We start from the raw sequence: 26,482 nt of genomic DNA, 5'->3' as shown, positions 1-26,482 counted from the left end.
CACTTTCAAAAGAACATGACATCCTACTTGAAAATTTTGAGAGGCATGTACAAAATCCATTAAATAGAAAATTAAATTGGATTTTGTGTCCACTGTTGTTCTGATTTTATTCAAATTCATCGATGGAACTAATTGTATGAAACTAACTAGTTACATATTCTCATTGTTAAGACAATAAACCAAGCTTATCAGTAGAGGGACTGTGGAGATTATTGGTTTTTATTAGGATCGCCAACCGATCCAAGTTAGGTAACAATAGAAAACCTGAAGTACTAGACAGTTGTTCCGTTCGAAGATCTAGGGTTCGATCTCCGGTAGCAGGATTGTGAATGCGCATGGTTGAGGAGTTTATAAAGCCACTAATTTTAAACAGCTAATGTTTTCATTCAGCCATCTGACTGATGCTAGTTCAAACATTACGGGGAACATTAATTCCCTTATGATTGTGGATATTTCTTACTGACGAGTACCGGCTACCAGGAAACCTAGGTTCAGTAATTTGAACCGGTTGCTTCCAACCGCCAGACACGAATGTAAATAAATAACGAAGAGAAATAAGTCAGTGTATAAAATAATTGTATTTGATTACTACCGTGTCATCACTAAATGTAGACCTTTTATTAACCATAAATTCATAAGCTCTTCAGATAATCTCCCATATCAATTGATAGAGTATCATGATTACAGATTAAATTTATATCAATTATTCGCTACAGTAACATTTTCTATTCCAAAGTCAAACTGTTTTGAGGAGTTTACATTGTACGATGGTGCTTTAAAATTAGGAGGTAGTGGATAATTGTTTTGTTTCAATCCGTGACTCTTCAGAAATGTTCATCTATACGTAACTAAGTCCGCAGTGAAAAACATTGATCCAATAATAATATTATTGAAATATCTTATAGGGATTAGTTCAATTTGTAAACCGTAGTCGCACTAGGCTGAAATCATTTGAAGTACCATTGAAAATCAGGAAGCTCTGGAAAGTTATTTCATGGTGGTATGGCACTCCACAGTCGTGTGCACCTATGTCCCCCCATTGGGATCGAATTTATGACCTTAACAACTCAGGGCGAAAGTCCTCATTTTCGACCCCAATGGATGCACAGCATAGCGCGACAATAACCTAAAGCAACGTGGTTTAATAGTACCACTAACCTAAAACTTTGATAACCCATAAACAAGGCAGAGCTGAAGATCCTAGGTTCGGTTTCTAGACGGACTGTCAGCATATACTTCCGGGAAGTGCCATGTTACGACAAGACTATTGTCTAGTACTCCCTGTTTCTTTTGATGTCATTCAAACAAATGTCGATTTGCGACAAATACGACTTTAAAAAATCCTTGTGACGATAAGTAGCATGGAAAATTATTCCTATCTTTGGATTGTGGAAAAAAGGAATACAACCAAATTTAAAATGTAATACTTCATTGAAACATCTGTAAAACGTAGTATACATAGTAACCCGACCGTTGTTGCTACCTTGACGTGGAAGTCGAGCTTGCCTATTGTGATGAACCAATCGGGATATACTGGCTGGAACAACCGTTCCTCAAGGTCCTACCATGTCAGACAGGTCGGTTGAAGAGCGGTAAGACTAAAAGCAACAAACTCAAGGTAGGAAGGCGAAGTCGCATTGTTGACTGTACAGAGGTGTGACATCAGTAAGGTGTTCCCCTCAGATAACCAGCATGAAAGCGATGCTGCCTTCCCACAAAGAAGGGTGGGGTCAGAATAGGTACCATTGGTGTATGCTGTGTCTCTGAAACACGCATACAGGATCCCAGTGTGGTCATTCACTTGACCTCACCTCGGCAAAACGGAGAGCCAACGAGATAAACCCTCCGTGTATCTGGTGACCCGATGGCCAGCTCTTGTGGACTAGCAGGCGTGGGCATAGCACTAAGCATGAGGGCGGAACAAGCACTGTTAGAGTGGATCCCCGTTAACAGTCGTTTATGTGCTGTTTGGCTAAACGGCTCCGTAAGAACTCGGAAGGATAGAGACACACGTTGCCTTTTTGTCGTTTCTGTCTACGCTCCCACCGACTGCAGCTCAGATGAAATGAAAGATGAATTTTACAGAAAGCTATCTGAACTTCTTCAGAAAGCTAAACGTTCAGACATAGTACTCGTAGCAGGCGACTTTAATGCCCAGGTAGGTAGTTTAAACCAAACAGAAAGGCATTTAGGTGGGTATTTTAGCATTCCGGCACAACGAACAGATAACGGTGATCGTCTGCTGCAACTGTGCTCAGACAATCGTTTAATTTTAGCAAACACAAATTTTAAGCATAAGGAGAGACATCGTCTAACATGGCAACCCCCTACACCAAACCAACGATGGACTTAAATAGACCATATTACCATCAGTCATCATTGGATAGGGTCGGTAGAAGATTGTCGCTCATTCTGGTGTACCTGCTTGGACTCCAACCGCACCCTAATACGGGCACGCGTTTGCTTGCGCCTCACTGGACGTAAAAAAGCCACAGTAAAAAGACCCGTTAGAACTGAATTGAGTAACGAGAAAACCAAAAGTAGGTTCCAGGAACAACTGAGTTCACAATTAGGTAGTTCTGAAAACGAGGCTGACCCAGATGTTGCTTGGAAAGCTATACAAACAGCTGTGGAAACAGCAGTGACATCTATTAGTGACTTAAACCACAGGGTTACAAAGAACCAATGGATTTCTTCATAATTTGGCTTATCTGCTACCCACTTTTATTAATTTTACTGTTTCTGTACTGTGTATCAACTAGAATTGAAGTATATTTATGTCAAATTTAAAGTTATTTAAGATCAAGACTTAGAAATTCAATCGAAAATCATCAATATCGTCATTATTATCAATACGGTAACCTGTCATTTAATGTATAAACTATTGTTTCAATATCTTTCTTTATATAAATTGTACTGTAACACATAATTTAAAAACACTTTCAATTAAACAAATAAATAAATACACAATGTGAATGAGTAAATAATTTGTCACAATAAAGATTTATTACTTATTTATTTATTTAAACATATAAACATTGGTACAAGGAGGCACCAAGTAGATATGTGACACATAAATCACTCGATTTGTATGATGGCTAGGATACTGCCCAGGTTCCCAAACTGAAACAGGTGAATTCCTTAGTATACCACACCCCGAGCCTTTGACCTAAAGGTCTAACCCATAAGGCAGTGAAACAACGTCAGGAGATGCAGTTACATGGTAACCGTAGACCAACAATCGGTTCATACACCTTTTGTTGTCTTAGGATCCTGGAGTCCATATTAACCATTGGTTTTGCATCAGGGTTTTCCAACTCCCTTAGGTGGACGCTCCGTGTCCACCAACCCACCCGACTAAAGCGCCGGATATTTCCTTTACGTCTTCTCACTTTCGTAAACAACACCCCGGTCACGAGAAGGAAGTGAGCAGTACTTCCCTAGTAGTGGTTGTACGCACATGGTCATATGAGAGCATTTCGAAAGGGAGAGCTGACTCTTCCCACTCACGGTCGTGCCATGGCATTTGGAGGCTATCCAGATATATAATAATATCGGTTTCTCATGGAAACTAGTAGTAACATAAAGCAACCAACAAACGAATTAATTTACCTGTAATCGACTAATTTCTGCATTTTCCGAACGAATTCTTGCACGTAAATCCGTTTGTATTGCGGTCAATTCTTGTTTACGTGCTTTATAATACATAATTTGACGTGATTTCGAATCATTTATATTGACTGTAGAAGTTTTAATGAATTCTGACAATTTTGGCGCTAAATCCGATGGTGGTGGAAGTGAAGGTGAATAACTCATAGAATAAGATGAGTTATCAACAGTCGAAATTGTTTCATAAGGATATAATACACTATTATTATTATTATTATTATTATTATTATTATTATTATTATTATTATTATTATTATTATTATTATTATTATTATTATAATCAATATTATTATCATTAGTATTATTGGAGATTAATGTATTTTGAGTGTATGCATTAGGAATAGTTTTGTTATTAATTTCTGTAGGAGTTTGGTCTGAAGGTGAATGTAAAATATCCACAGATTTGGTTTCTTGTTCAACGACCTAAAATAATTGAAATGAGAAAACAAATACACATATGTATACTACTGATTTGTGAAAATTTGCCTTGAGGTTAGAGCTAGAGGAGAATTCAATCTTAATAAATAAATAAACAGTAGGAATGTAACTAGTCAATTCATAGTCAAAGTGAGATCCAACACAAATGTATTTTGGTACAAAATTGTAATACTACACATTCCATAGTTAAATAAGTCGATAATTGTGAGAAGCAGACAATATATCGACAATAAGGTTGAAAAAGAAGAAGCAAGTATCCGGGGTAACAGTCAGTCAGCTACAACGTAGAACCAGGCACATTTATGCATCGGTCCAAGTTGCCGTACCTCATTAACACAACAAGATGGACACCGGATTCATAAAAGTAGTTAATTCAGATGTAGTAATATATAAAAGAAAGATTGCATATAAGGATATAGGACAGAAAGAAAGAATTAGTTGGTAGAAAGAAAGATATGAAGCGATTTTAATCTCTTAGTTTGAGGGAAGACGAAGAGTGTATACACCGACTGCATTGTGATCAATTCTGAGTCATGTCATACACAGTCTCCAACCATTGGATACGATAGTCACGCAGACCCCAACCAAGTAGTCTATGTTATATCCTAGTGAAGATTACATTACGAGTAACTTCTGTCAACTATTAGTGGACTAATATTATTTATGTATTCTCATAGTATAAATATTCAGTAACTAGATTATGTATATCTATATTCCCCTTGTTATAAGCTTTATTTTGACCCCTAGATTATTATTGTACGATTTACTGTTCCTAAGTTATACTCAGTTTATTGACCAGTGCCTCCCACGTTCACAACCACGTTTTGGCTTTATTGTGTATGAATGTTATTTCCTATTTTATGCTGCGTTGCGGTCTGTTTGTTTGGTATATAAACCCAGTATGTCTGAAATAAATGATTCGCATAGTGGAGGCTATTGTTGGTATTCTGGACTGAGCTGGACGGGCTAGGCGAGCAAGGAAACAATAGGACGCTAGGCTGATCAGACCGGTCATACGTCATTGGTTTAGTACTATATAAAAGCGAATAAGTCGTATTTTCATTGGCGAATAGATTACGTGATAACTAGCGGATCATAAAGTCATAACAGTCTACATCTACAGACATCGCTCAGATCAGAAGTTAGTGACTCCAAACACTGATGCCACGTTTTGGTTCGGCCGCCCCCAACTTTCTTCCAACCATCTCCAACACCGATTAGCATTACACGTCGTGGTAGTCGGTGTTCAGGCATGCGTAACACGTGGCCCAACCGTCTCAGTAGGTGAAGATTCACAACCTCATCAAATGATTTACCATCGTCATTATCTAATACCCTGCGTCTAACATCACTTTTACTTACTCGGTGATCCCGTCAGGGGTAACACGTATAAAATAAGTCAAAATTTAACATCTAAGCAAAGATTTAAAAAAGGAATACAGTTGGGTCATTGCTACAAATCTCGATCAATGTTACTTAAGGTCTCCAACTATACTGATCACGATTATCGTATGGACCCTTAATCAGTTAGTTGGTACGTAGTCAGATTAACAGTTAATAACACCATAGACCAATCTGAAATTTTGGTTTTAACACTTAGATTTATTCTAACATACTCGCACTTTTATCGAACACCGGCTGTCGAAGTAAACGGCTGTTATGTACGTACATGCAGTATACACATAAATTGTTAAAAACTATTGTGTAATATATACAAACCTAAGAAATCAACAATTTTCTCGAAGACTAAGTAATCACAGAATATATTAATGATTATTTTGTTTAAAAAAAGTACTGAACACTACTAGACAAACTGATTTCGAATGAACTAAGTGATAAATGTGAGGATTTCAAGGTTCATTTAAGCAAATAAATCACAATAGCTTATCGAAATGTTTCAACAATATATAACTGACTACATTATTTCTGAGGTTAGAAATGTTTGAATGAGCGTAGGAACACGAGGAAAGTAATTTTCAGATTAACAGTTTTATGATATACTTTTGAATACATCGATAACATCACATATGTGCATTTCACATTCATTTTCATTTTATAATCCACATTACTTAGTGTTATTATTATTATTATTTTCTTCGTTTCTATCCTACTCACTATTCAGACTATTTTTGGAATGCCTTTAGATATAGCCTGTAACAGAAATCCTAGTCATGATGGAATTGTTCTGCCAGCGTTTTTTCGTCATTGTATCGATTATATTGAACAGGATGGTTTAGTCAGTCAGTAAAAATGTAGAACTTCGTACGTACGTACATCAGTTCGAGTTGCCACACCACATTAGCATAGAGATGCAGTTGTCCATTCAAATCCCGTAGTGCTAGATGTAGTAAGATTATAAGCTGTTATCAGAAAAATTAGGGTTTGAAGATGTTATTTAAAGAGTATAATCCAGTGAAATAAGTTTGTAAATAGAAAAAAAGGGACATGGAGAATTCAGAAGATTAGAATTTGGGAGAACACAAAGAGTGGATGCACCTGCGCCATTGCAAACCATTTTGAGCCATGTCATTCAGGGTCTCTAATCATCGGTTGCTATCATCTCGCGGTTCGAAGACGCAGCACACATCGATGGCGTGGGATTCTAAAGTCGTAGCTAATTAAGCCTGCTGTCCTATTTGTCACAGTGTTCGGACGTTAAAAGCTCCTACGTGTAGTTTAGAGCGTGGTTTCAGGAGACCAGGAACAGCGTTCCGCGTACTCAAATCGTTTGCCTTAGCGGTGCGAGGTGATAAAGAGACGTGAGGAGGGTTAGTCATGGAGATAAGAGAGGTATTAGGAGGTGTAGGAAGGATTTGAATGTGACCAACTTGGTCTCGTGTGCTGTTACGGGTATGAGGGCTGGTGTCACTTCCCGGCTGCCCACACCGTCAAAGGGTATTTCTAGAGGAACCTGAAATGGAAATTGGATTAGTGTTGGTCTTAACGACCTGGGAGCGTGACCGCAGAGCCCAAGGGACAACTACTTGAGACCGGTCGTGCACGGCCTTTTCATGGAAGGTTTTTAATGTGTTAGCTCCGTCCTTCAAAGGGCCTTACCGCCCGAGACGGAAATCCGTGAGGTAAGGTGAGGTGTGACATTTTTAGGGCCGACCTTTTCTAACCCCACCGTTCCTTGTGGGAAGGCAACATCGCTGCAGATGCTGGTTGTCTGAGGGAAACACCTTACTGCTGTCACACCCCTCCACAGTCAGCAGTACGACTTCGCCCTCAGACCTTGAGTTGCTGCTTTTAGCCTTACCGCTCTTCAATCGACCTATCTGACATGGTTGGGCCTAGGGGAACGGTTGTTCCAGCCAATATAGCTCGGTTGGGTCATTACGATAGGCAAGCCCGACCACCGCGTCAAGGTAGCAGCTTCGGTCGGGACAGTATGGTTTAAGTTCTGGAGGAATTTATCGTGTAAGTATACATTTTCTTTTTAATACTTATTTACATTCAGAAACTGTAATATTGTCCTCAAATGCTATGGTACGGTCGAGGGTAGGGAGAGTCAGCTCTCCCTCTCGAAATGCTCTCACATGGCTACGCGTATGCAGCCACCGACAGGAAAGTCATACTCACTGCTTTCTCGCGGCATTACTCTTGTTTACGAAATTGAGAGGAAAAAAATCGAATGTCCGGCTCTTTAACCAGGTTGGTGGACACGGAGAGTCCACCCAAGGGAGATGGAAAACCTTGATTCCAACGAAATGCTTCACATGGGCCCCAGGATCCTGAAGGAGCAAATGGCATATTAACCAATCGTTGGTCACCGACCATCATGTTACTGCATCTCCTGACGTCGCTCCACTGCCTTGTGGATCAGACCTTTAAGTCAAAGGCACCGGGTGTGATCCCTTAAGTAAACCACCTGTTTCCGTTTGGGCAGCCGGGTAGTATTCTAGCCCCCACACAAATCGAATGAGTTATGTGGCACACATTTATTTGGTACCTTCTTGTACCTATGTTTGTGTTTAAATAAAATAAATAAATTTAAAACTATCATAATTCCTGGAAGTACTGGATGGCCATTTCGTCCTAGTATGGGACTCCTCAGCATTGCCGGCTCATTGGTCTAGAGGTTAAACATTCGCGCTCGAGACCGATAGGTTCTGTATTCAAATCTCGCAAGGCGGGATCATGAATGCGCACTGCTGAGGGGTACCATACTAGGACAAAACCGCCATCCAGTGCTTCCAGGTTTTCTATGGTGGTCTAACTTTAATTGATTCATGAATTCAACCATTAAATACATACAATTGTTAACAGTTAGTCACGATGTAGAAATATTGGAAACCAATGCTTATTTTCATGTTATAAGAAAACTATAAATAATAATAATAATAATAATAATAATAATAATAAACATTTACTTGATTATCCATATTAGGCATTTGACTAGATTTTACAGTCAAAACGTCTTGTTCGTACATGAATTTATCATTCGTATGATTATTGTTATTCTCATTGTCTGTATTCATTGTAATAGCAATAGTATTCTCTTTTAAATGTCCTTGTTCGTGGTTATTATTTTCATCTTGTACAATATTATTTACATTTAATGTATTGTGACTGATATCATTAGCACCGCTGCCGCCTTCACCATCATTATCAATATGATGGTTATCTTCTTGACGTATACAATCACTTGTGATCACTGCTGTCCCAATTGTAGTAGTGGTCATTGTTTCCACTGATGTTACTGTTGATGATGAGATTTGTTCAATAAATTCTGTCTTATCATGGTTATTAACATTATTAATTGATTGTTCTGAACAACTATTACAAGTTGTAGGTACTAATTGTGTCACTGAAGTAATTGGTTCAATTGGTAATTTTCTAAACATTGATATGAATAAACAGAATAAATAAAAAGTTTCGTTTTAAACAAAACTATCATCATTTTTCAAATAAGAGAAATAGATCTTCATCACTATAGAATAGTAGAAATTTCACAGGAAAATAAAATGATGATTGAGAACTTTTTACAAATACACCATAGAAATATCGATATGAATTAGTAATTAATACTAATGTGTAAATAACACATGTTTATATAAACCAAACCCGTACACATACATACATACATACATACATACATACATACATACATACATACATACATACATACATACATACATGTATATACAATACAAATACACTAAACAATTAAAAACAAACAAACAACCTTTAAAGATAGCTCAAGTACATTTTAATGCTGATGGTGGCGTGAGTGATGAGATCAATGCATGTATAATGAAAGCCAGAGAGACTTATCCCAATCTAGGCCATTTTTGACGTCTTGGTGATGTCAGTCTGACTGTAAAAGGTCGGATCTACAACGCGTCGGTGAGAGCAGTTTTGCTCTATGCTTGTGAAACCTGGTCTCTCCGAGTTGAGGGCGTTAGAAGACTCTCTGTGTTCGATCATCGCTGTCTCCGAAGGATTGCTTTTTCACGATCACCAGCTTCTTTGATATGTTTCACATTTTGCCAGTGAGCATGACCGGCAAATCGTTTTATTTGTGTCGAGAAAACATTAATCTTATTTACAAATAAATGAGCTGGAATTTGAAGGGTACGATCAACAATATACATGGGAGATAATAAACGATGCGCAAATAGTACAAACTTAAGTCTACTCATTTTATTTCAAGTAGAATATTGGTGATTTAATATTTTTTCAATGAAGATAGAAGAGAAATTGAAAATAGTAACTTGGATGGTACAATGATAGTTGGTCTGAAATGAAAGTAGAAAAGTGAAAGTTGCAGTAAATTATGAAAGACATCCAGACGGAGCAATATTCAATCGACGAAACACATAATTAGTACTGTTTATAAAGTCATAAGTATTTTCTAATGATCTATCTAGAATAAACAGTAAACTATGATACAAATATTGTCGATCTTTATTAGGTAGACAAAATGAGATACAAAGTTTGTATGCTAATAACTCTAAAGAATCTTTCAATACAAACGTCAAGACAGTCCCTACTGCACAGATATGATACTACCACAAACACCATCAAGATGATACAGTTATTTATAAGGTTCATAATTCATAAAGGGAACTAATTGCATATAAAGTTTTTAACCAAGTTAATCCAGATCTGTTGGCCAAACACTGTCTGCAACAACTATGGTAGAAGAAAAATCAGCTTTAAGTTAAAGATGCTGGAGGTGAATAGGACACACATTGCAAAAATTTCAGAACTGCATCACAAATCAAACCCTGACTTGAAATCCTCATGGCAAAAGGAAGAGAAGCAGACTAAAGAATACATTGCACCGGGAATCGGAGGTAGATATTTATTTATTTATTTATTATTCATTCGAACACATAAATATTGGTAGACATCAAAAGAGTGAATAAGACTTGGCAACAACTGTACTGGAGACTTAGGTACGAAATAGGCTAGAGATTGTTGGTCGGTGATCAGTGCTCTACGAGGTGCCTTTAATGCACCACAAGTAGTTGCTGACTTACGATGTTCGGTAATACAACAGCCAGCACACACCACTCTGAATCTTTTAAAACTTCAGTCAATAATTACAGTCTTCTCAATTGATTTTCCTTCTAAGGACTAAGAAAATATCATCGTTAGTGCATGACACATGGGAGCCCGTTAGCAGGCAGATTTCAGGCTTACGAGAAAATCCGTTTTATCATTCTTCCTGAACTAAAATACTTGTTCTAGCATAAAAAGTCATAGTGACATTTAACACAGACTAAATCCGAGATATAAGCTGGTAAAACACTATACCGATGTGTGACGGTTTCAAACTGTGACACTAGGTCCAATAGATTGTAGGCAGAGTAAGCCACAACCAACATCACTATAAGACTTATTTTCGAACCGGTTTAGTTAGTTGGTCCGACTCATAGTCTGTACTGATAATTATTAACAAAAGTATGTCTTCACTCTATTTATGTGAAAATGAAAACTCGAAAACAAATAGTCTGACCTAAATGTAACGATCAGATTATTTCGCTAGTACTGGAAATTCACAAAGTAAAGCAAAGAACGACAGCACTGTAAAAGGTCGGATCTACAACGCGTCGGTGAGAGCAGTTTTGCTCTATGCTTGTGAAACCTGGCCTCTCCGAGTTGAGGACGTTAGAAGACTCTCTGTGTTCGATCATCGCTGTCTCCGAAGGATTGCTGACATCCAGTGGCAGCACCATGTCAGTAATGCAGAGGTTCGGCATCGTGTGTTCGGGGCACAGAGAAGATAATGCAATCGATGTTACCATCTTGAAACACCGACTTCGGTGGCTTGGACATGTTCTCCGAATGTCGTCCCAGAGAACTCCATGTCGTGCATTATTTGCCGACTCTGGGACTGGTTGGAAGAAGCGGAGAGGTGGTCAATGTATGGCATGGTGTCGTGGTATGAAAGAAAGCTACAAAGGACTGGCTTGTGTTGGTCCTTCACGACTCCCTGGTTGGGGTCCGAGAGATGGTGCTACACAGTGGCTAGAGACGTTATCAGATATGGCTCAGAATAAAAGCCAGTCGTGATCGTGCTCTAAAAACTAATTGTAACTTCCTTGACTGAAAGAATTCTTTCTAGTTGTACCTTTCCGTTTCCCTTATTATTATTATTATTATTATTATTATTATTATTATTATTATTACACTACCTTACACTAATCTGTGGTCGTTATTGTTCTTTTTTCTTCTTTTACGCTCCTTACCTTCTTTATTCTCTTCCCATTCTCATTGTTTTGTGTGGCGCATATATGTTTGGTGCCCTCTTGTACCAATATTTATGTGTTCAAATAAATAAATGAATTTTAATGATGCCTTTAAACTTTATATAATTAAAACATGATATTCATAGTTGAATTCATGAGTCGATAAAAGCTAGACTAGACTATCATTGAAAACTTCGAAGCACTGGATGAGCATTTCGTCTGAGTATGAAATATGATAGTTAAATTAGTTTTGTATAATTATAGATACTGTATAACATGCTTACTTGTATTCACCTATAATCACTCATTAAAACGATATAAAATAAAGTAACTAACCAAAATGATTAAATCAATTAACTAGTGGAAGTTAAACTTCATCATCGGGATAAGTTGTTTGATGATTAAATGAGGTTTTCATTGTTCAATAAGAAATAGTATTGATGAATGTTACAAGTCTAATAGAGTAAGATATTCGTCATATGATAATAAATAACAGTTGATCAACTGGTTTTTATCAAAAATTTAGGTTTACCTGGTGGTACCTGTAGAACTAATAATAAATTAAACAAACAATGGTTTCGAACTCTCTTCATCCTGTTGCATAACACTAAAACAGAACTGTGAAAGACATGGACAGACAGTATGGGCATAGATATCTGGTAACCATCCATCATATAAAGTATGATGTAAAGAGAGAAGCGTCAAAAATTTGACTAAGAATTTGTTATGGACATCGAATTGTTGGCTATTGATGTGGTAGTTTTACGATACAACAAACTCAAAAATACTTGTTTGGTCTGGTTGGCATTTTTTAGCCAGAGTTTTTTTCTACAGGATGGGATTGTCGACCCCATGCCCAACCCTCCCTCCATTATTCGGGCTTGGGACCAGTAGTAACTATAGGAGAGCTGCAGGCAAAGTTTTAGAAACTTGCTACTTTCCCTCAACTATGATTGATATGAAAGTTACTATTTGTTTACCATAGATTTGTGCTAGTCAATTCAACAGTAGAATAAATTATCTAAGTCAGTCAGTCAGTAACAATGTAGAACTTCGTACGTACGTACATCAGTTCGAGTTGCCATACCACATTAGCACAGAGATGCAGTGGTCGATTCAAATCCCGTAGTGCTAGATGTAGTAAGATTATAAGCTGTTATCAGAAAAATTAGGGTTTGAAGATGTTATTCAAGGAGTATAATTTTGTGAAATAAATTTGGAAAGAGAAAAAAGAAAGGGAAATGAAGAATTCAGAAGATTAGAATTTGGGAGAACACAAAGAGCGGATGCACCTGCGCCATTGCAAACCATTTTGAGCCATGTCATTCAAGGTCTCTAATCATCGGTTGCTATCATCTCGCGGTCCCCAACCACGTAGTCTACACCTACTAACATGACTCAGTCCACTTGTCAGTGACTTCATGGATTTGTGCCATGTATTGGTCTGGTCGCCCCTAGCTTTCTTCCAATCTACTCCTATACCACTGAACATCGCACGTCGAGGCAGTCGGTGGTTGGGCACACGTAACACATGTCCAAGCCATCTCAACTGATGAAGTTTCACTACGTCATCAATTGATTTGCCATCCTTACCTAGTACCCGTTTCCTAACAACTGCATCACTTACTCCATGGTCCCACGATATACGAGCAATATTTCGAAGACACCTATGATCAAATACTAGTAACCTACGAATATCCTCTACTCTTACCGGCCATGCTTCACTCCCATAAAGTAGGACGGAACGAACTGCTGCGCAGTAAACCCGTCCTTTGCTTGATAGACGGATACCTCGCCTACGCCATAAATGACGCAAGTTGGCAAAAGCTAGTCGAGCCTTCTGTATCCGTGCTGAGATTTCGTCACACACCAGACCACAAGGGCTAATGAGACTCCCAAGATAAGTGAAGCGATCGATACGCTCAATTACTTCACTCCCCATCATTAGTTCGGGTGTCAATGCCACCCAATCCTGAAGCAACATTTTGCATTTCGAGGGAGAGAATCGCATCCCAAACATGCTTGCATTGTTGCTTAGAGTGGTCAGAAGGCTCTGCATTTTGTCAGTGTCTTCAGTGCAGATCAGATCTCAGACCAGTTCTCATATCTTTAATTTTGAAATAAATTAAATTATGGATGAATTCATAGTCCTGCTTTTCAAGGCAATATAATAATCAACTCTTACCTCAACGTTAAATTAAGAACTTCCTCTTGATCTAATTCTGAAACGGACGGTATAACTAATGGAGAACCAGACATAAACATAACACAAGGATAATTTGATTTTAACTCATTCGTTCCTGCTAATGATGATGATGATGTGGACGTTGCTGTTGTCATATCTGATGATGATTGTTGGTTTTGTTGTAATGCTTTCGACCTTTCATGTTGTTTTAACTTGCGTTTAAGAGTTGTTATTTCACGTTGAACTTCCCATAGTTCATCAGAATAAGGAATCTTCTCAAAGGTTGTCGAATGTTGGCGATGACCTTTTGAGTGTTTGTCAGTTCCAGTAATTCTAATTTCATGTTATTTATTTAAATACAAACAGATATGTGAGAAATAGTTATATGAAAATAAAGAACAAATTATAACTATAGATAATAAAATACACATACAATACATTGTATTTGACTACACATTCAGTGCTGATGACAGTTAAGTGTTTCTATTAGACAACTAGCATCTCCAGCGTTGCTACTTTACTACAAATGAAAGATTGAGTTGATAAAGGTCAGTTCTAAAAACAGCACACCTTACATTAACTCATAGATTTCTGGCTCCAGGAGTAAAGTACGAAACGTACGGAGCAAACATAAAAAAGACTGTGTGTAACTGACTTTAAGTGGTTGTACCCTGGGATCTATGGTCATAAACACAGGTTTTCAGGACAATACTTAACCTAGTTTAGTTTTTAGGTCCAATGTATTTGGGTACAAGATTACAGAGCATCTCAACAAAATCTGAGAACCATATAGTAAATCGTTAATTTGCAAAATATCAGTTCGTCATCTCAAACTTAAACGTTCCTATCGCAAACATCAATCCATTGTCTCAGATTCCATCGTTCATGCGTTTTCATACCAATTGCGTTCCGTTCCCGTTCTTTCCTCATCGGCCTTCTAATAAAATACATTTTATGTCTGACCACCGTTATATACTACTTGTGTGGATATAAACAACCCAAATCACACTCATCCCCCCTTTAAAGCATTCGTCCTTGTGGTGGTTCTGATCGTCATGCCACTTTCTTCTTCTCTGCACTCTGTGCCACACTCTCCGTCAAAATATCGAGTCTGCAGCGCGCTGACCACCGTAGCTCCGCCGACCTGCCGAGCATAACATAACATAAGATTTTCCGACACAGTAGCTACTGACTCATTACGATAGTTGAAGTTGCGCGTACCGTGACACACTAATTAAACTGTGTTGAATGCAATATTTATTCCTATAGAACTGATAAAAAACCAAGGAGCGACATTAGACAACCATTTCGGCTTCATTTAGAACTCCTCAGCAGATTAGTACATAACCCAAATTTGTCAATCATTTTCTAGCTGATATCAGTCCGTTGTGATGAAAACTACACTTACATTAATATTGAATAATTCCCTCACAAATATTGCCCTTCATTTAAATTGTTTTGGGCAGCCAGATTAGCGTCAGTAGTATTTACTCAAAAAAATATGGCTCGAAGTTCAATTTGCAAACCTGTACCTCGTAAATGGGTTATACTATTTATATTCGTTATTTAATAAATGTCTGAAAGACGATGGGATTAAAAAACGACAATAATCAGAAAAATAAGTGAATAATAAGCCATTCAAACAAACAAACACACCTTCGACGTTGATTACAATTATCTTTGGATCCACTAGATGTACCCGAGCATCCATCACCACCAACAGGGACAGTAGTAGTAGTAGTAGTAGCAGAAGCTATAGTATTAGTTGGTATTGATATACTCTGTATTATTAAATTATGTAATTGATCTAGGTATGCTTGTTGTTTAATTATTTCTTGTCGAATCGCTTCAGGATCTGTTAGAGTTTTACGACGTTTTAATTCTGTCATTATATGCTGTACCTAAATTTAGTTTTCAAAACAAAAGAAAAACCAACAACAAGAGAAAATGTACAATATAAGAGGATAATGATTTCATATTAATCGGCTCGTGTATGCACGTATGTATGTATGGGCGCATCTTTATAATAATCTTTTATAAATATAATCAAAATGTATATCTGGATCTTATTGTGTATGACTAGAAAAGATAATGACTACTACTTTTCTTAAAAAAAGAACACCAATTCCTTATTATGATTTTACATAATTGGGAATTGTTGAAAACTAGTTACATTAAATTGTGTACATGTGTTAGGTCTATCGAAGCGTCCAGGTCACCCAATTGAGATACGCGCAAGACCGAAGTTCGCAAAATAACGATTTATCTACAATAGCAGTTCTTTATTGAATAATACACAAAAATTGGTCACAAACCTCATCTTGTGAGGTGTTTGAGGTGTTTAACGCGTCCTTTTTTTATAAAGTAAAAAGGCTTCCTGTAACGGTAACATAGAGAATAATTACAACGTACGATAGTACAAAAGACAACTGTGTCTACATTTGGTAACAGTTTATCAACAACCGAAATCTGAACCAAGAGCAAAACAACATGGAAATTGGTGTGTTTAAACAAATGCACAAAACTATAGATCACTGTTACAGTGATTAAGGTAAAGTAACTGTAATGATAAATACAATAAACGTTATAAGTATATTTAAAATTTGCTGAGAATATAACTGTTTACTGAATGCAAATAAGTAGTATAAAACAATGTACGAAAGAGAGGCAGAGAAGCGAGTAAGAACAATGCAAAACAAACTTAAAAACATAGATTGGTTAGTTATAATATGCTTGAATATTTTTAAATGGTAGACAGTTAAATCAAACATGATTTCATGAATTGTTAATATTACCAATAAGAACTAGTGACGGAATTTTGTGAATTATTTAAGAAAACTTGTATTTGAGTAATATGATATACACAACATTTCTGTTAAGAATCACACACTTCAGATTGTGTTCGAATCCTTTGATACAACTGAGCGTGAAAAGGGTCCTTTATTTCTTTCTGGAGAAATTTTCATTAGCTATTAGCCTTTTCGAATAAAAATTATACTTAACTGAAGTAAAAACGTTTTTCGATAAAACTGAGAGACGAAAATAAGAAATTCGGTGCATAAATCGGATAGGTTTATTTTCAACGATATACAAAGAAGTTGGAAAACTTTAATTCTAAACTGACGGTGTATTTAGGATTCATGATTATAAATGATCAAATGGTGTAAAATTACACAGTGATTACAAATGGAATGTTGTGTTCGAAACTATAAGCGTATGGCTAAAAATGGACTTTAACCAATAAACTATTACTACTAACGAATTTGTATTTCAACTTAAGAAACTCAAACGAATCCGACAATGATGCCAGTATAATGAATACAATTCGGGTAGAGAAAGAAAGCGCACATAAACAATCAACCTAAACTTACATTACGTAAATTATTTTCTTTACCAGAATTCCCTTCATCACCATCCAGTTGAATTTGTTCACATAAATAAGTGAGCAATGATTCTTGTTTCTTCAATTCCATATCTAATTCTTCATTAGTATCGGGCAACTCTAACCCATATAATGATTTCAATGGAGGTATATAAGCTTTTAATAGATAAATTGGATGAGGAAATAACCAATGCCAAGTACTCGGATCAATATTATTCGTCATGAATGTAGGCAATTCAGGATCTAATTTACATAGATCCAAAGTAAAATCTTTAACGCGTATATTCACAACAGACAGTTGGAATGAGTAGCAAAATGGATTGATTATTGAAGAACAAATGATGATTGAAATTGAATAACAATAGAAAACAAAAACATAATTAATTACATTCGACCAACTTCACATCTTAGTTAATAGAGAAGGTTGCATTATTATTAATATTACAAGTTAAAGTCAAACTTTTACGTGCTAAAATTACTATAGGACTGACAACCATAAGCATTAACCACTTTCCTATGATTGGTTAAATGCAATTAACACTTTTTAACTAACAAACTTATTATTGATTTCCTCAAGTCTTGAGAAAACTGATTTAAACAATTATGTTCTTTCCCTATTATTTATTCAAACACATAAACAATGATACAAGGAGGTACCACATAGATATGCGCCACACAAAACATTCGATTTATGTAAGGGCTAGGATACTACTCGGTTGCCCAAACCGAAACAGGTGGTTTTCTCAGGGGGCCACACTTGGAGCCTTTGACCTAAAGGTCTGACCCATAAGGCAGTGGAGCAACGTAAGGAGATGAAGTAACATAGTAGTCGGTCGCCAATAATTGGTTAATACGTCATTTGTTCCTGCAGGATACTGGAACTCATGTGCACCATTAGTTTGGAATCAGGGTTTTCCAACTCCCCTAGGTGAAACCTGTGTGTCCACCAACCTGGTTAGAGAGCCGGACATTCGCTTTTCTTCCTCTCAATTTCGTGAACAAGATTAATGCCGCGAGAAAGCAGTGAGTAAGACTTATCTGGCAGTGGTTATATGCACGTGGCTATGTGAGAGCATTTGAAGACGGAGAGCTGACTCTCCCCACTCTCGACCGTACTAGGGCATTTTGGGGGCCCTACAGTTGTAACTACATAGAAACAGAAACACACTTATTGTAATGACTAGGCAGCTGTGTAATGCCAAAGTGTAACTATGTTGTAATTATCATTCGATATGCTTCAATCACTTTGAAAATGTCCTCATGTATTACCAGTTTAATATTTCATCCCCAGTACGAGAAATGACATATTTTCATACATATATTTCTAATATAAAACTGATGTGAGACCATATGATCAGGACCCTATATTAATAAAATTTTCCAAATATGAAAAAATGGAAATGTATCACTAGACCGAATTGTGTTACAATGCAAAACAACAAAAATAAATAAACTTTGAATAAAAACTTCAATAAGGTGAGCCATTTTATATGCTCCAGGACGGGGTAATAATTTTATAATTGACGCATTCAGGTATTAAATAAGCTAGGGCATTGGTTCAAAGTATAATTAACTTAACTCAATTTAAGTAGATTTCACTCAGTCAGTTACTAAGTGTAAAGATTAATGTTCACAATTTTCAGTCACTTTGTTACTTTAAAGTAACTTAATTAAATGTTTAAGTATGAAAACAATTAACAGTCTAAAATCAGTTTCTTCAGGTGGAAATAAAAACTAAAACAGTACTTGTGTTTTAAATTTTTGTTCTACACATTGACTTCTGGATTGGAACGTGTTGGTAGGTTCAGACTACTTGGTTAACGTATGTAAGGTTATCGTAGATAATGGTCGGAGATGCTAGGGATAACATGACTCAGAATCAGTTACAATTGAACAAATTCACTCACTTCTAATCTTGGAATAATTATACTTTTTATTCAGCAAACGTTTTTAGTTCTTTTCATATTATATTGCCTATGCCTAATCTTTCCTAAGACTACTGATACTGTTATTACTTCCGCTATTCTAGCCATCGTCTTGATAATTTCATGTCACTGTGCAAATATGGTATAGGAAATTGAACCGATGTTAGGTTCCACATCGCTTACAGATTAACTGATTATTCCAAGCAAAATCATCGATGAGAACAATTATACTCGAGTATTCTTGAAATTTTATCCAAAAACTTTGAATTGTATCACCAAGTTTGACTGGAGAATTAATATTTGTGTTTAATCAACACTGAAGAACCGTTATATACAAAGAAAAGTCATTATAATGATGTGTTTGTGAAATCCCAATATGTAGAAAATTAAATTTCTGACGTTACGCGACTTCGTGTAAGTCACTTCCATGGAGAATAAATAAGTAAAGGAACTGACAGCTTAAATTGTAGAAAGGAAATGAAGCAGAATATTTTTTGAGTAAAATCAAACAGGTTTGATCATGTTAATGTTGTGTCATTTTAATTAAGATGATTCAATGTGAGATCCACTTATTGGTATGTTAGTGGACAATGTTATAATAGTAATGTGAAAGAGTAGGGTCAAAAATGTTTATATGTTTATTAATGGTGTTAGATGTCAACAGAATTCAATGTGTAGATATTTGAGTAAATAGTTCATGTTGGATAGATTCTTAGGTCTTCATTTCTATTAAGCACGGTAGGGTTTGACAATACAAGAGAAGCTTTAAACATTCACCTCCCTTAATAATTAGAAAAAACCTTGTTGATATGACTAATATTGATTTGTGTTTGCTAAAAATAAATCGTACTACTACTGTTGATTTAATTTGTAGATTTTCTAGTTCCACATGATTATTTAGAGGCCATTTATGTAGCTTATATTGTTTCATGGCGCGAATCGTTGATTCCCGAGAATATCCTCAGATACAAAAAGCATCACAATTTATACATCTTAATTTATAGACACAATTTTGTTTCGAGGTAAACTAAATTATTTCGAAGAATAGCAGTTATTTTATAGAAGGCTGTAATTCTGTATGATTTAAGAATTCGCTTTCGTTCATCATACGCAAAATACTTCGAATCCGTTGGCCAGACACTATCAACAACAACCTACTATGGGAAAGAACAAACCAGATCCCAGTGGAGGAAGAAATCAGGAAGAAGCGCTGAAAGTGGATAGGACACATATTGAGGAAAGCACCCAACTGCGTCACAAGGCAAGCCCTCACATGGAATCCTCAAGGCCAAAGGAAAGGAGGAAGACCAAGGAACACATTACGTCGAGAAATGGAGACAGACATAAGAAAATATGAACAACAATTGGATAGGACTAGAAAGAAAGACCCAGGACAGAGTGGATTGGAGAATGATGGTCGGCGGCCTATGCTCCATTAGGAGTAACAGGCGTAAGTAAGTTTAGTTCATCACCTTGAAATAGAATTGTTGCTTAAATTTGACATTCTCTAATATATAACTCCAGAATGATAGATTTTCTCGAAGACCGAGTACTCCAAGACTTTATGGCATATAGTAAAATAAACTGTCTTAAAGTATGGTCATCATCTTACAAAAACAATTAACATACCTTCACAGAGTCAGTGATGATAAAATGTTGCAAATCTTAATCATCATTTATAAAATGAGTTTCAAAAATATTGATAAACAAATTAATAAAACAAATTCAACTTCTGAAAAAGACATTATCCCTATCGTTATACCAAATAATCGATATTATGCAAACCTCGTTAATTAAAATGAAAAAAATATAATACTTCTGATCATTACGACTAATCAGTCAGTGCTTGGAAGGTCGAAGTCGAACATAATCGGTTTTAAAAGACATGATCGCTGTCTCTTTCCATAATAAAAGTCTGAGACATACTGCTTTTAATTAAGACCTAGTCGTAGTATAACGACTGTTCAAACTAATGTAGGTAGGATGTGGTTAAAATCTGAATAAATATCATATTGTTTTAACCAACGGTTGGAGACTCTTAGTGACATGACTCAGAATCGGTCAAAATGGTGTCAGTGTATACACTCTTCGTCTTCCCTTAAACTAAGAGATTAAAATCGCTTCATATCTTTCTTTGTACGTACTAATTCCTTCTTCCTGTACTATATCCTTATATTTAATCTTTCTTTTATATATTACCATATCTGAATTAACTACTTCTATGAACCCGGTGTTCGTCTTGCTGTACTAATGCAGTATGGCAACTTGGACCGATGCATATATGTACCTGGTCCTACGTTGTAGCTGACTGACTGACTGACTGAACCATTCTGTACTCGCTACTAATACAGTAATATTTTGTTTGAGAAAAAAAGTATAATAAAACATACCTTTAGGTGGTGTAGGATTTAATAATATACCCAATAAACGATGACTTATGCCTAAACATGGTGATAAAACAATAATAATATTAGCTAATGTCATACGATTTTCACCAGCTCTATCAATAATATGCATCATATGTTGTATAATCCATGCTAATAAATAACGATTTGATATAGGCAATTCTTGATGTATTAAAACAGATAAATTATGATAGAATTGTACATTGTCTGTAGTTAATGATTCAATAACATTACTTAAACGTTTAGTTAAAATTGGTTCAGGTAAACTACGTAGAAAATGTTTTATTACACTGGTAATAACAGCTGGATCATGTGGTAGTATAGTGATTCCTGTTGTCTGTGGACTTGTACTATTATTATTATTATTAGTTAATACAGTTGAAGTTTGTTTCACTGGTGAATTGGAATTCTTTACACAAAATGCTCCAGTAATAAAATTAGTCGGTGTAGGAATATTTCTGCCACGATAATCTGAAGTTTTATGGGATGATAATTGAGAATTTTGCTCTTTTAATTTAGAATGAGCTGAAAACAAAATAATACATACATTAAGATGAAGAAAAAAAAATGAGATCAAATATAAAAAAAGAGACAATATTATCTTGCATAAACCAAACGTGCTTCGTGGCCATCACATTATTCAGGTGTAACGCTAGGCGATCTAAAGTGAATGTGAAACGCGGTTAGTAATTGGCTATTGAATCATGTTATCATAAAATAACTTAATTCTTAAATCATCACCATTGTATGTAAAGAAATATAATAATTTGTTAACTAAAGCTACTTTACCGGTATGAGGTTTTATCTTATTTGTAATTATCAGTATGGGATTGTGGTATTTCAACGGTTAAATTCGCTAGTCGATCTAAGCTAAACCACCATTAAAAATTTGGAAGCACTAGACAGCCAGTTCGTCCTAGTATGGGACCCCTCAGCAGTGCGAACCCAAGATCCCGCGCATGGAACTCGAGCCCGGGATCTTCGGTCTCTCGTTCGAACGCTTGACGTCTGTCTAGACCACTGAGTCGGCACCCGACAGTGTGACTTCTTGTGGACAGTATTTTGTAATGGTATTTTATTTAATATTATCCTCATAAACAATTTTCAAGTGTGCATCTCCATTATATACCTATTCAGTTAAATCACCTGTTCTAACCATAGTTAACTGAGTTCGATTAGATACAAAGCATATAATATGTCTGACTACTGCATTATTATGATGACTTCAAGTCTAGTATACATGAAAATTGTCATTATATCAAATTCATGTTAGTTAGTAAATATAACAATGAAAATTATCCGGAAATGCCAGCCAATTGCTTATATAAATAAAAAACCTGGCACATATATAAATTGTTTCAAGTTATCATTGTGGATTCGTATTACGGTTGATGGAACTTTCAAGATAATTGTTTCTCAAGGTGTTCAAGAGGCTTTGTTTTGTCAGAAAAGAAAACATTCATCTAACCTAATGATAACAAATGAAGTTGTCGATTAAACAAAACAGAACCGTAAGACCAATTTGCTGGTTTCATATATTTACATAGTAACCTCCGCCTAATCTCAGTATTGACCTATTATTAACAAAGAAGTTAATGATCCAATTCCAATCAAATTACGGAAGATATATATAATGTTATTATTAAGAATCAAATATTGTACTAAGAGCATAAGTATTGAGAATAAAGTGATTATTATTACTATCATTTAACATGTTAACTTACATGAGCTTAGATGTCGTATTTTCCCTTTAGAACTAGAATCGGATCCAATTTGAAAATGACTAGAACGTTGTTTAGTATAGTTAGTTTGATTACAATAAAATGCAGCTGATGTCGGCGGAATATCTGGAAATTCTATACCATTATCGATTGCAGAAATTACCGCCTGTACTTGTGAATGTACACCTGGTACCTAAATTTCATGTTAAGAAAATTAACTGTATAGAAACAAAATATAGCCAATGTGATCAATTAAAAGAGGTATAGATCAAATTAATCTGAACTAATATCGATTAAAAACCAAGGAGCACACTGGATAACCGTTTTATTTCATAGTTTACATCACGGAATGACTAAAGATAAACAGTCGCCGAACGCCAGAGAGTATTAGATACTTGTTTCACTGTAGTGTCGGATTCATCGACAGTGGGTATCGAATTCAAGATCTTACGATATTTCAGCGAGTGCTTAATCCATGCCTCCATTGAGTTGCGAATCAATGATTAACATTTCTAACTTTTACTGTCCAAAAATTACTTTACTATTGTTCATATATCCGGATTTCAAACCTCAGTTAATTCATGAACCTCAGTCAGTCAGTCAGCTACAACGTAGGACCAGGCACATGTATGCATCGGCCCAGGTTGCCATACCTCATTAGCACAGCAAGATGAACACCGGATTCATAGGAGTGGTTAGGTCAAAGGTGGTAATATATAGGAGAAAGATTGCAATAAGGATATAGTATAGGAAGAAAGAATTAGTTCGTAGAAAGAAAGATGTGAAGTGATCTTAATCTCTTAGTTTAAGAGAAGACAGAGAGTGTATACACCGACGCCATTGTGATCGATTCTGAGCCATGTCACCAAGGGTCTCCAACCATTGGTTACGAAAGTCAAGTGGACCCCAACCAAGTAGTCTGCATCTACCAACATGGCTCAGACTAGAAGTTAGTGACTTCAGGCACTGATGCCACGTTTTGGTTTGGTTCATGAACCTACACAATCATCATCCAATACAACGGACTGTTATAACCCAGTGAAGAATAATTTACAGGTAACTCCCGAGGCCTATTAATGGACTAATATTCTATAAATATTCTTATTGTAAAACTATTGAATAATTAGATTATTTATATTTCTCTTATTATAAGCTTTATTTTGACCTATAATTTATTATTGTACGACTTACGATTCTTAAGCTATGCTTAGTCTATTAATTACTGTCCCCCCTCATTCATTGCCACTTTTTGGCTTATTTGTGTACATATGTTATTTCCTATTTTATGGTACGTTGTGGTCTGTCTGAATTGATATATAAACCCAGTATGTTTGAAGCTGGTATTGTGTTCTGGACTCAAGTGGAAGGGCTAGGAGGACATAGGACGAATCAGGACGCTAAACTGCATAGCGCGAAATTGTATAAGTCGTATTCTGACTGGTCGATAAGTCGCGTGATAGAAAGCCAGACATCAAGGTCATAACACGGACCACAAAGGTCATAGCTACTCATTGAAATTCCGAGAAATTAGCTCTTAAAATTAGTCACTAATACGAACATGATTACTGTAAGTAGAGGGGTTTGGATTTGGTTGTTGAATGTCGTATTTTATATCAATAACTGACTAGAACCTCCATATCCTAAAACCCGGTTAAAACACCGGACATTCACTTTTCATCCCATCCATTTCTTAAACAACACCCCCACTGAGAGAAAGTAGTGAGTAGCACTTCCCCGTCAGTGGCTGTATATGCGTAGCCATGTGAGAGCATTTCGAGAGAGAAAGCTGACTCTCCCTACCCTCGACCGTATCATAGTATTTGAGGGCAATATTACAATTTCTGAAGGTAAATAAGTATTAAAAAGAAAATATATACTTACACGATAAATTCCTTCAGAACTTAAACCATACTGTTCAATATAATCGATACAATGACGAAAAAACGCTGGCAGAACAATTCCATCATGACTAGGATTTCTGTTACAGGCTATATCTAAAGGCATTCCAAAAATAGTCTAAATAGTGAGTAGGATAGAAACGAAGAAAATAATAATAATAATAACACTAAGTAATGTGGATTATAAAATGAAAATGAATGTGAAATGCACATATGTGATGTTATCGATGTATTCAAAAGTATATCATAAAACTGTTAATCTGAAATTTACTTTCCTCGTGTTCCTACGCTCATTCAAACATTTCTAACCTCAGAAATAATGTAGTCAGTTATATATTGTTGAAGTTTGATCACTTCATCACATCAATTCGGATGGATGAATACTATTCTAAGACCAAATAATATAAATTTTTGTGTTGTATTGTGACCAACTACAATATTTTTCAATAAGCCTACATTTATAACTATTCCATTATATCGAGATCACTGCTTTCTCGTTATATGATAGAGGGAATGTTTCCAACTACCATATTCGATAGTTGGATAAAGTATATCAAGTTTATAGAAAATATAGTTCACATCTAATTTAATTTCTTCTTAAAGCATTGATTTTTCTCTCCACTTTCTAAGTATTACTAATATTTACGAGAAAATTTTCAAATAAATTATTTTCAGAAGGGGATTGTGGAGATTTTAGAAATTTCAGATAGAAATCATGAGTCAGTTGAAGCTAGACCACCATGGAAACCTGGAAGCACTGGGCGGCCGTGGTCTAATGGTCAAGTGCTCGCGCGCGAAGCCAGTAGGTCCTGGATTCGAATCCCGCGAGGCGAGGGGTCGTGGGTGCGCACTACTGCCGAAGAGTCCCATACTAGGACGAAATGGCCGTCCAGTGCTTCCAGGTTTTCCATGGTGGTCCAGCTTCAATTGACTCATGTTTCCTATCTGTGAAATTTCTAAAATCTCCACAATCTCCTTCTGATAATAATCGTCTGCTCATTAGTGACTGACTTCAAGAGATACTCCTGGAGTTCTAGTGGTAAGTCGTTACCAGTGGAGTTCAACCAGGTCTGTTGTGAGATATCAGCTCACTGAAGACAATGGTATATGGTGGCGCAACTTCGTGGATTGGTTGAAGTTAGACATTAACACCGCCGGC

At 36.2% G+C, this 26,482-nt stretch overlaps 1 protein-coding gene across 1 annotated transcript in view; it reads right to left on the bottom strand.

Moving 5' to 3' along the window:
* Positions 1 to 26,482, bottom strand: part of RALBP1 (RalA-binding protein 1) — a 31,753-nt gene that overhangs the window by 3,891 nt on the left and 1,380 nt on the right. Inside the window, exons 2-9 of the mRNA XM_035731097.2 lie at positions 25,307 to 25,441; positions 23,429 to 23,618; positions 21,690 to 22,229; positions 17,364 to 17,644; positions 15,649 to 15,893; positions 13,993 to 14,325; positions 8,481 to 8,946; positions 3,613 to 4,092 (exon numbers count right to left, since the gene is read on the bottom strand). Coding sequence (XP_035588520.2) covers positions 3,613 to 4,092; positions 8,481 to 8,946; positions 13,993 to 14,325; positions 15,649 to 15,893; positions 17,364 to 17,644; positions 21,690 to 22,229; positions 23,429 to 23,618; positions 25,307 to 25,441 — 2,670 coding nt within the window. The remainder of the gene's footprint in view (positions 1 to 3,612; positions 4,093 to 8,480; positions 8,947 to 13,992; positions 14,326 to 15,648; positions 15,894 to 17,363; positions 17,645 to 21,689; positions 22,230 to 23,428; positions 23,619 to 25,306; positions 25,442 to 26,482) is intronic.

This window comes from Schistosoma haematobium, chromosome ZW (assembly GCF_000699445.3).
Source record: "Schistosoma haematobium chromosome ZW, whole genome shotgun sequence".
In the NCBI taxonomy this organism is placed as follows: Eukaryota; Metazoa; Platyhelminthes; class Trematoda; order Strigeidida; family Schistosomatidae; genus Schistosoma; species Schistosoma haematobium.
The sequence above is the reverse complement of the archived record's forward strand: the minus strand, read 5'-3'. Positions and strand labels throughout refer to the sequence as shown.